Genomic DNA, 11,573 nt, shown 5'->3' with positions numbered 1-11,573 from the left:
ACAAGCCCGTGGGACCTGATGGAATCCACCCGCGGGTCCTGAAGGAGCTGGCGAGTGAAGTTGCTAAGCCACTGGCCATCATGTTTGAAAAATCATGGCAGTCAGGTGAAGTTCCCGACGACTGGGAAAAGGGAAACATAAACCCCATTTTCCAGAAGGGGAAAATGGAAGACCCGGGGAATTACAGACCAGACAGTCTCACCTCTGTGCCTGGCAAAATCTTGGAGCACATTCTCCTGGAAGGCATGCTAAGGCACACGAAAAACAACAAGGTGCTTGGTGACAGCCAGCATGGCTTCACTAAGGGGAAATCCTGCCTGACCAACTTGGTGGCCTTCTATGATGGGGCTATTGAATTGATGGACAAGGGTAAAGCAATTGATGTCATCTACCTGGACTTGTGCAAAGCGTTTGACACAGTCCCACATGACACCCTTGTCTCTAAATTGGAGAGATATCAATTTGATGGATGGACCACTCGGTGGAGAAAGAACTGGCTGGATGGCCACACACAAAGAGTTGTGGTCAATGGCTCGATGTCCGGCTGGAGACCGGTAACGAGTGGTGTCCCTCAGGGATCGGTGTTGGGACCGGTCTTGTTTAATATCTTCGTCACTGACATGGACAGTGGGATTGAGCACGAGGGAAAGAATGCCATCCACAGGGACCTTGACGCACTTGTGAGGTGGGCTGATACCAACCTTATGAAGTTCAACCACGACAAGTGCAAGGTCCTACACGTGGGTCGGAGCAATCCCAGGCACAGCTACAGGCTGGGCAAAGAAGAGATTCAGAGCAGCCCTGCGGAGAAGGACTTGGGGGTGCTGGTCACTGAGGCAAGGAACATGAGCCGGCAGTGTGCGCTCGCAGCCCAGAAAGCCAACCGTATCCTGGGCTGCATCAAAAGGAACGTGACCAGCAGGTCGAAGGAGGTGATCCTGCCCCTCTACTCTGCTCTTGTGAGACCTCACCTGGAGTATTGTGTGCAGTTCTGGTGTCCTCAACATGAAAAGGACATGAAACTGTTGGAACAAGTCCAGAGGAGGGCCACGAGGATCATCAGGGGACTGGAGCACCTCCCGTATGAAGAGAGGCTGAGGAAGCTGGGGCTGTTCAGCCTGGAGAAGAGAAGGCTGCGTGGAAACCTCATAGCAGCCTTCCAGTATCTGAAGGGGGCCTCTAGGGACACTGGGGAGGGACTCTTCGTCAGGGACTGTAGTGACAGGACAAGGGGTAACGGGTTCAAACTTAAACAGGAGAAGTTTAGATTGGATCTAAGGAGGAAGTTTTTTCCTGTTAGGCTGGTGAGGCACTGAAACAGGTTGCCCAGGGAAGCTGTGAATGCTCCACACCTGGCGGTGCTCAAGGCCAGGCTGGACGAAGCCGTGGGTGACATGGTTTAGTGTGAGGTGTCCCTGGCCATGGAAGGAGGGTTGGCACTACATGATCTTAAGGTCCTTTCCAACCCTAACTATTCTGTGATTCTATGATTCTACCTCCTGGAAACAAGTGTGTGAGGACCGCCGGTTCCCCTATGGCCCGCCCTTCCCTGAGGCGCTGTTTCCTCTGAGTGGCTGCCTTGCCCACCTCCTCAAAGGTGACTGTCTGTACTGGGCCCACTGACAGCCACCTGGGAGGGCGCTGCCAGGCAAGGAGCTGCGCTTCCGGGTTGCACCCTTCAGCGGGGAGCTGCGGCCCCGAGGCAGGGCGGCGGCCTGAGGGGCGGCTTTTGGCGCTGACCACGTGGACTGGATGCTGCGAGTGGCACTGCGGGCCCTGGAGACGTCGAGCCAGCTGCATTCCTCCCCTTTCCAGTGTCACAGAGCGCAGCCGAGGAGCGTGGATGCGCTCCTCGCACCCACACGCCTTGGGGAGCTCTCTGAAGACAAAAGGAAGAGGGAAAGGCCAAAGGTGCGATAGAAAATGTGCCCCCAAAATACAGTGGCTGTGCTGAGTGATGTTTCTGCATTCAAACCATGGGCAGGAAGCTACCTCAAAGTGCCCGTGTGTGAAAATAGCCCAGAGCTGATGCGAGCCGTTCTGGAGCATGAGCTGCTTGTACAGGAAGGGATGTGGAAGTGGGCTGGGATGTAGAGCTGGGGCTCACATCCAGCACGGGAGCAAGCAGGCTGTGGCGTCTTCATCCCTGGAGGTGGTTGCTGGGGACAAATCCTCCCCAGCAGACAGAAGCACCCACCCGTGGGACACGACACCAGGGGACGTGCAGCCAGCGCGCAGGGACACCAGGGAAACACACCCCCCCCCGTGTGATCGTTTCAGCTTTATTGATGGAGCCAGGGCCGAGGTGCTGCAGTGGCACAGAAACATTGGTGGCCGGAGGGCTCTGCTGCTAACACTGGGCACAGGTCAGCAGCAGGTCCTCTTCAGAGACAGCAACATGCTTGGGAGCCTTTCCAAAGGGCCTTCGTAGCTGCTGTGAACAGAGACCCTGTGACAGTGATGGTAATGTTGTCATTGTGCAGCTCTGTACCAGTTAATACCCAGAGTTTGGGTATCGCAAAGCATGCTCAGGGTACAGAGCCAGAGCTCCTTGCTGTCCTGGGGCAAAGTGGGAATGCAAAGAGCTGCCACCTCTGATGGGAGGATACAGGCCGGTGTTGGAGGATGTTCTCCCTCGTGCAGAGGAGCAAAGCGTGCTCCCGCCCATGTTGGACTTTGCCTCCAAACACAGTGCTGCCTTTCTGTTGTGACGTTGCCTAGTGCCACTGACGTCACAAAGCACTGTTGGCGTTGAGGCAGACACAGGGGGGTGGAAGACCAGGGTTGTCCCTGTGTCAAGACACTCCAGCTCTTGAGCGAGCAGACAGCACAGTGGTTGGTTTGCTCCTGAGCAAGCAGGATGCCTGTTGCCCACACCTCAGTGCATAAAGAGAGAAAGTCGTGGTGGGTCCAAGTTCTGAAAGGGTATGTTTGAAGCCTCTGCAGAATGGGTTATGACCCTGAGCCCTCCCGGTTCTTGGAAGAACATAAGAGGACTGTTTATTTTTAACAAAGTGCATGCTGTGAGCCTGTTAGAACAAGCGGGAGGACCCTCCGTCTTCCAGAGCGGTGTGTGCTGTCTCTCGGCAGATCAGGCTTCACGGCACGTTGGACTAGCCCGCAAGAGGTTTCCTTGGAATATCCTTAGTTCCACATGGATTCCCAGCGTGCTTTTACATTCATCCCTCCCTCCATCTTCACCCAGTCTGCATTTGCCTGCAGTTACGCAAAGAAAAGGGCCAGTGATAGCCTGGCTGCTAAAGAAATGCTGCTGAAGGGGAGGTACAAACCCCCGCCTGCCTCGTGAGCTCTTGAGCTGTCAGGGTATAGGCTGAACCCCCTCTACCCCCACGGACATGAATTATGGTCACAGCTTTTGTTGCAACTCCTTCTTCTATTCCGGAGTTAAGCCAGAGCCCTTCGTCACTAACCAAACAGTGCCAGTCGCTGTTGTACCAGATGGCGCGCTGGTGCTGTTGCTGACAGCTCAGCCACTGATGAGCTTATGCAGGACCAAGGCAACCCTGACACCAGGAATGCTAGGTTCAAGACCTGCCATCCCTACTGCTGCTCTCAGGTCTGCTGCTGAACGGCGTGGGTGCCACCAGCTTCACTATCCTTTTCCTCTTTGCTGCTCCGTAGGAAAATGAAGGCTCTGAAGACAGTGCCCCTGGTGCTGCTCATCCGCCTGTTCTTGTTTGGTGAGTCTCGTTGGAACTGGGACCTGAGGATGGTGCTTTAGGACATAGGGCTCCATGTGCTCTGACCAGAGTAGCCCAGCAAAGAGTAGGAAGAACTGAGAGGGGTGTGCCAGTCCCCCCTGCTTCAGAGGAATGGGTGTGGAGGCAAGGAAGGGCTCAGCCAGTTCTCTTAAGGCGATGGAGGGGCAGTGGCTAACCTCCCCTGGCCCCTGACAAGCTTCTGCGGGACAAGGAGCATGTTCCATGGGAAGGAATAGCTGTGTACTGTGGAGCCCTCTTTCACAACCTGTTGCGAAGACTACAAGAGGAGAAACAACTATGGCACCTGGGAGAGCCGGGGAAAGGGAAGCTGAGGCATAACCCAGCCTTAGACCAAGTCCTAAGTGTAAGGAGAGTTTTGGTGTGTGTCTTACAGGCGTTCACCACGTGGGACTGCTGGGTGAAGAAGGCCTCTCGAGGGCTGCAGCCTTCATCTCCTCCTACATTTGGCATCCCCAACAGCAGGTGACGTTCAGGTTTCTTCAGATCGAGACTGGTTTTACCAGGACATAAAGTACCACTCAGTAAAACGCTGTGGCTAGGGCTGGGAACAGTAGTCATCCTGGCGGGTCATACAGGTGAAGGTCAGTTGGACCGAGCATCAGTGTCTCCACAGCCACTGCACACAGCTGATAAAAAGAATTATGAGGCATTTTTGGGCCTGCATAGGTTCCAGCAAAGCACTGGTCTGTTGCAGTTTGTGATGACTGTTCCCTTCATTGTTGTTCCAGGGGTGTTTCCTCCCCTCTGGATGGGACCACAAGACTTGGAGGTACAGATTATTTCCTCTTGACTTGATGGTGATGTAGAGGAGCTCTGCCCCTGGGCCTCAGCAGGACATTGCTTCTGTCCTGCCTCACAGAGGCTTCACCTAGCACAGCTTCCTGACCTTCTCCCATTGCCCTTTCTTCGTGTCTGTCAAATGGTCACCTATAGCTCCCCACATCCACTAGAGGACTGGGGCCACCCATCCGTCTCCCTTTTGCTTGTCCCGGGCTGTTTACAGCAAAGCAGGGGAGAGAGATGTTGTGGAGAGGAACCACCTGGCAGCAGCAGCCACCTTCCCTTGCCCTCTGTGTGTCTTGCAGCTTTCCTTCTTTATGTCTGAGCTGTTGCACTTAGTATTTTCTATCGGGAATACCACCTGTTCCCCTTGAGATCTGCTCTTGCCTGGCTTTCGTAAGACATTGGCACGTGTAATAGGGAACGTGGCGGCTTTGGGCACACTGGAGATGTTCCTCAGTTTCCCCAAATGTTCCCGGGCAGCCAGGAAGCTGCTTCTCAGCCTGAAACTCTAAGCACTTTGGAACTACCTCTCCCAGCTGCTTAAGACATGCCTGCCCTGCCAGTCATTCAGAGCCAGGCTTCTTACCTTGCTCACACCCCCATGGTGTTCGAGAGGCCAGCCACAACAGTTACAGTCTCTGTTCCTTGCTTTTCTAGGCCAGCAGGGAACGACATAGGAGAAGCGCTGAGTAGAACCCAGACCCTCAAAGAACAGCTCCAGAAGCTGCAGGAAGAGTTCTATCACCTGCACTGGAGCCTCAAGGATGTCACTGAGCGTGCTCTCCATGAAGCCTTGAAGCAGTCTAAGCTCCCAGGCTTCTCTGGATCGGTAAGGGCATGCTGCAGAAGGCTCTACTCAGAGGTTTCTTTCCTCCCTGCAGCCTTTATCCTTCTACAGTTCCCTGTCCTGGCTAGCCAAAAGGCTGGTGTGGCTGGAACAAGTGCTGTGCATGGCCACACTTCCTTTCCTCTTGCTCCACACTTCTGTATGGGGGAAGAGAGCGCCGCGATGGCAGTTACAGTTGCTTTACTTATACCTTCCTCAGAGTAGAGCAAGGCTGGGAGGTTTCCACGCAATCTGGGCGTTCCTCACAGCTGAGTTGAACCTCGTCCCCCTTCCCCTTGGCTGGCCTTGCAGGGGAGATGATTGTCCCATTCCTTCTCCTGCTAACAGGCGCTTGCCTTTGTTCTCTTCCCCAGGCTGTTCAAGAGATCATCAATCAAGTCGTGGAGAAGCTGGAAGAAAACCAAGTCCCAATGACTGATTATGCCCTCAAATCATCAGGTGCTGTGCCATTGTACACAGACTGGTTCCAAAGTGCTTCCTGTGCACACTGACAAGATGGGCCTTGGAACAGGCTCAGCGGTAGGAGAGGAAGGGCAAGAAGTCAAGGGCCACCTAGTGCCCTAAAAACGTACCCACTGACAGACTCTGGGAGCGGCTGGACTCCATCTGAAGAGCAGAAAGCCTAGCCGACATCCCAGCTGACATTACCACAGATTGATGAGTCCCTGCTCTGTGTTCGGGAGGGGTCACGCCAGGAAGAAAGAGGGGAATCCCCCGGCAGGAGATGGAGGACTACTAAAAAGCATTTCTCAAGTGAACAGTGCAATATTCCTCCTGACATTGCTCAATGATCCTGCTCATGTTTTAATTTCCAGGGGCTGCTGTCATTCCTGAATACACAAGTCCATCCTACCGGAATACGGCGTATAAAATCAGCCTGTTTTCCCTGACAGTGATGGATTATGTGAGATCTCCTGAGCTTATTCTTGAGGTAGGAGCACCAAGAAACTGGAAAACAAAGTGGGGGGGGCGGGACGGGACGGGACGGGACGGGACGGGACGACGGCGGGATGCAAACGTGCTGCTGAGAGTTGCCTTTACCCTTATGTTTGCTTTCTTTTCCTGTCACATTCTTGTATGGACCCGCTCACTGTCTCCCTGCTGAGTATTTCCTCTCCCAGACTGCCTCAGGTCCTCCGTTTGAGCTTCTAGCAGGCAGGCTTGGTCCTGCAGCCTTTGTCTTCCTCGTCCCTCTGCAAACTGTCAGCATGGCTGAGAGCCTGCACTGCTGGAGGGCCCCACTCTGTGTTGGCAAGCCCTCCTGGCACTGATCATGGGAACACACCCAGCTGCCTGCCTTCACAGTGCTTCTGCAGTGCTGAAGGGGTCTTGTGACACGGGGATTCTCACAACTGCTGCTCTGTTTGGTACTGGCAGGGTCTGACCCAAGGATGCAGTTCAGAGCAGACCTGATGCGCCAGATCAGTTCTTACTCCGTGATGCTCCTGGCAGAAACGGAAGCCGGGTCACTCTTCTCCATGTGAACGTAGTTTCTTCTTCTCCTTTCAGAAGGAAAATCATCTAGGAAACTGCTGGCCCTTCCATGGAAGTCAGGGACACGTCTTCATCAAGCTCTCTGTGCCAGTCATTCCCAGAGCAGTCACCCTGGACCATGTCTCAGGGCCAGCGCTCCATGGAGACGGTATCTCCAGTGCTCCAAAGGACTTTGCTGTCTACGTAAGTGATTTCTCGGAGTGGGGGGCAGAGGGTTGCTCAGCATTTCTAAGCAGGGGGTGAATACGGGTCAGAACCCGGAGGCCTGCGGCTCCCTCTTGCCTTGCAGAAGAAACAGGCTCCTTGGAGTTGCTCCCTTTCCGTTGGATTCCTCTTTTATCCAATATACCACGCAAAAGGAAGCTTCTGGGCCAAGGCTGTGCTCCAGGAGCCACAGGGAAAATGAGCTGGCACAGTGTCTGCCCCTTGGACCTTCTTGGCTCCCAACGCCAGTGAGCACTGGTGATCCTCAGGGATCATTACCCTGGGAATGTCTGCTCCTTTTCTTGCAGCCTACGCTCGTTAAGTAGGCAAGTGTGGCAGCATGCTGGCTAGCTTCAGCTTCTCGTCTTTTCCTTGTGATGATCTTCCTCGGATTATGTCGATGAAATAAATCAGGACTTCACCACCAGAAGTTAAGTCTTCCCATGGTGGACCAGGGCACTCATGTTTTCTCCACCCCATCTTTCTCTAGGGGGTGACGGAAGAACAGGAGGAGCAGTTCCTGGGACAGTTTGTTTTCCTGGCACCACTGAATCCCACTCAGACCTTTCAGCTAAAGGTAGGGGGACGGAGTGGGAGGAGAACGGAGAGGGAGCAATACAGTTTGCTGGGGAGAAGCTTCCGTGCCAAAGGGCTCAAGGCAGCATTCTGGAGAATGGCGTGTGCCATGCGGTCCCTCCTTCTGCTGTAACCTCCTAATGGCATATGCCTGGAATGCCATTCTCCTTCACTTTTGGGTTTACACTTCAGCGCTGACAGCCACCGCTGCTGAAGCTGAAATCAGCTTGGCTGTCTGGACTCCAAGTGCCTACAGGTGGCCACGTCCACTCAGGATACACTGCCGCTGGCCTGCTCATTAAAGACTAGAAATACGGGGCTTTCTGAGGATGCTGTTGTTCCTAGTACCGAGGCCAGCTAGACAGGGAGGCCATTCTGTGCCATGGCTTTCTAGAGAAGGCAATGAGGCATGATAGGGATACCACTGGGTCTTCTGACAGGGGAAGCATGTGCCCCAAAGTAGGCTAGAAGTCATTGCCAATTGATTCACTACAATTTCAGGGAGATGCTTGTTCCTTTCCTGTTCTTACGGCTAAATGAGGTAGAGCAGTGGAAGAATGTCTTGGCCACAACCCTCCCAGGGCAGTCAGGTGTTGAGCAAGTCCATTGCTGCAGCGCTCTGTCAGTAGTTGAATGCTGCAGCGCTGTGTCAGTAGTTGAATGCCAGCGAGGAAAAGACAACTCATCTCTTCTCCTCCTTTCAGAACGAGCACTCTGGGTTTGTGAATTACATCCTGCTGCAAGTGCTGAGCAACTGGGGCCACCCGGACTACACCTGCATATATCGGTTCAGGGTGCACGGTGATCCTGCCAGCAACGAGGGGAAGGTGGCACTTTGATCTGACAACAAAGTTCCTTGATTGTCATTGAGTGTTTTGCCTGTGATAACAAAGCTCCTTGATTGTCACTGAGTGTTTTGCCTGGGATGTTAAGGGCTAAGAGAACTGCTGTGCTTCTCTCCGCCCACAAGCTTACCGGAGACTTCCCTGGAGGGAGAGGTGATGTCAATAAAGGACTAAACTGTTTCCCGCAGATGCATTACTTTGGAGGATTAAACACACTGAATGTGTGTGCAGTTCAAGTAAAAAAAGGCTTCCAAGGACTCCAAAACGGGCAGTAGGGAACCCCAACCTTTACCCTTAAAGACACACACCCCCACCCCCCCCCCCCCCAATATATTTCTGACCCCCAAAATAGTCCCTGGGTCCCCAAAATATAGTCCAGGGACCTCCAAATGCCAGCTCAAGTACTCCTAAAATGTCCTTTGGGGACCCAAAATGGCCCAGGGACCCCAATATACCCGTCAGGGACCCCCCAGATGGGCCTTAGGGTCCCCAAAATTTACACCCAGGGATCCCCCAAATCCTTTTGATGCCAAAATAACCCCTAGGGAAGACCAAAATACAGCCCATGGATCCCAAAATCCCCCCAGGGCCTCCGGAATGCCCTCTGGGGACCGAAAATGGCACCAGGGACCCTCAGGTTGCCCAGACAAGTGGTAAATGCCCCATCCCTGGCAGTGTTCAAGACCAGGTTGGACAGAGCCGTGGGTGACATGGTCCAGTGCGAGACATCCCTGTTTTCAGGGGGTTAGAACTGGATGATCTTAAGGTCCTTTCCAATCCTAACTGTTCTACTGAACTGGTTACACAGGATTTGGAGAAGGCTGAGGTTCTGAATGACTTCTTTGCCTCGGTCTTCACTGGCAAAGGCTCTGACCACACCAGCCAGGTCTTAGAAGGTAGACGCAGGGACTGTGAGAACGAAGACCTTGGGCCCACTGTAGGAGAGGATCTGGTTCGAGACCATCTTAAAAATCTGAACGCGCACAAGCCCGTGGGACCTGATGGAATCCACCCGCGGGTCCTGAAGGAGCTGGCGAGTGAAGTTGCTAAGCCAGTGGCCATCATGTTTGAAAAATCATGGCAGTCAGGTGAAGTTCCCGACGACTGGGAAAAGGGAAACATAAACCCCATTTTCCAGAAGGGGAAAATGGAAGACCCGGGGAATTACAGACCAGACAGTCTCACCTCTGTGCCTGGCAAAATCTTGGAGCACATTCTCCTGGAAGGCATGCTAAGGCACACGAAAAACAACAAGGTGCTTGGTGACAGCCAGCATGGCTTCACTAAGGGGAAATCCTGCCTGACCAACTTGGTGGCCTTCTATGATGGGGCTATTGAATTGATGGACAAGGGTAAAGCAATTGATGTCATCTACCTGGACTTGTGCAAAGCGTTTGACACAGTCCCACATGACACCCTTGTCTCTAAATTGGAGAGATATCAATTTGATGGATGGACCACTCGGTGGAGAAAGAACTGGCTGGATGGCCACACACAAAGAGTTGTGGTCAATGGCTCGATGTCCGGCTGGAGACCGGTAACGAGTGGTGTCCCTCAGGGATCGGTGTTGGGACCGGTCTTGTTTAATATCTTCGTCACTGACATGGACAGTGGGATTGAGCACGAGGGAAAGAATGCCATCCACAGGGACCTTGACGCACTTGTGAGGTGGGCTGATACCAACCTTATGAAGTTCAACCACGACAAGTGCAAGGTCCTACACGTGGGTCGGAGCAATCCCAGGCACAGCTACAGGCTGGGCAAAGAAGAGATTCAGAGCAGCCCTGCGGAGAAGGACTTGGGGGTGCTGGTCACTGAGGCAAGGAACATGAGCCGGCAGTGTGCGCTCGCAGCCCAGAAAGCCAACCGTATCCTGGGCTGCATCAAAAGGAACGTGACCAGCAGGTCGAAGGAGGTGATCCTGCCCCTCTACTCTGCTCTTGTGAGACCTCACCTGGAGTATTGTGTGCAGTTCTGGTGTCCTCAACATGAAAAGGACATGAAACTGTTGGAACAAGTCCAGAGGAGGGCCACGAGGATCATCAGGGGACTGGAGCACCTCCCGTATGAAGAGAGGCTGAGGAAGCTGGGGCTGTTCAGCCTGGAGAAGAGAAGGCTGCGTGGAAACCTCATAGCAGCCTTCCAGTATCTGAAGGGGGCCTCTAGGGACACTGGGGAGGGACTCTTCGTCAGGGACTGTAGTGACAGGACAAGGGGTAACGGGTTCAAACTTAAACAGGGGAAGTTTAGATTGGATCTAAGGAGGAAGTTTTTTCCTGTTAGGCTGGTGAGGCACTGAAACAGGTTGCCCAGGGAAGCTGTGAATGCTCCACACCTGGCGGTGCTCAAGGCCAGGCTGGACGAAGCCGTGGGTGACATGGTTTAGTGTGAGGTGTCCCTGGCCATGGAAGGAGGGTTGGCACTACATGATCTTAAGGTCCTTTCCAACCCTAACTATTCTGTGATTCTATGATTCTACCTCCTGGAAACAAGTGTGTGAGGACCGCCGGTTCCCCTATGGCCTGCCCTTCCCTGAGGCGCTGTTTCCTCTGAGTGGCTGCCTTGCCCACCTCCTCAAAGGTGACTGTCTGTACTGGGCCCACTGACAGCCACCTGGGAGGGCGCTGCCAGGCAAGGAGCTGCGCTTCCGGGTTGCGCCCTTCAGCGGGGAGCTGCGGCCCCGAGGCAGGGCGGCGGCCTGAGGGGCGGCTTTTGGCGCTGACCACGTGGACTGGATGCTGCGAGTGGCACTGCGGGCCCTGGAGACGTCGAGCCAGCTGCATTCCTCCCCTTTCCAGTGTCACAGAGCGCAGCCGAGGAGCGTGGATGCGCTCCTCGCACCCACACGCCTTGGGGAGCTCTCTGAAGACAAAAGGAAGAGGGAAAGGCCAAAGGTGCGATAGAAAATGTGCCCCCAAAATACAGTGGCTGTGCTGAGTGATGTTTCTGCATTCAAACCATGGGCAGGAAGCTACCTCAAAGTGCCCGTGTGTGAAAATAGCCCAGAGCTGATGCGAGCCCTTCTGGAGCATGAGCTGCTTGTACAGGAAGGGATGTGGAAGTGGGCTGGGATGTAGAGCT

General features: G+C 54.0%; 1 protein-coding gene across 1 annotated transcript; it reads left to right on the top strand.

Moving 5' to 3' along the window:
- Nucleotides 1-3,154: 3,154 nt before the first annotated feature.
- Nucleotides 3,155-8,486, top strand: LOC136014707 (SUN domain-containing protein 3-like). The gene is made up of 9 exons (XM_065679641.1): nt 3,155-3,282; nt 3,643-3,733; nt 4,117-4,205; nt 5,184-5,355; nt 5,727-5,811; nt 6,189-6,304; nt 6,883-7,050; nt 7,562-7,648; nt 8,352-8,486. The coding sequence occupies exons 1-9, from the start codon at nt 3,155-3,157 to the stop codon at nt 8,484-8,486; spliced, it is 1,071 nt and encodes a 356-aa protein (XP_065535713.1).
- The last annotated feature ends 3,087 nt before the right edge of the window (nt 8,487-11,573 follow it).

The sequence above is a fragment of the Lathamus discolor genome, chromosome 5, assembly GCF_037157495.1.
Source record: "Lathamus discolor isolate bLatDis1 chromosome 5, bLatDis1.hap1, whole genome shotgun sequence".
Lineage (NCBI taxonomy): Eukaryota > Metazoa > Chordata > Aves > Psittaciformes > Psittacidae > Lathamus > Lathamus discolor.
Note: the sequence above shows the minus strand (reverse complement) of the source record. Positions and strands in the feature narration are given on the sequence as shown.

Coding starts and splice junctions, on each gene's coding strand:
- LOC136014707 (XM_065679641.1), top strand. CDS start 3,155: ATGGATTCCCAGCGTGCTTTTACATTCATCCCTCCCTCCATCTTCACC. Junction 3,283..3,642: donor GAAATGCTGCTGAAGGGGAG/GTACAAACCCCC, acceptor GCTGCTCCGTAG/GAAAATGAAGGCTCTGAAGA. Junction 4,206..5,183: donor TTTGGCATCCCCAACAGCAG/GTGACGTTCAGG, acceptor TTGCTTTTCTAG/GCCAGCAGGGAACGACATAG.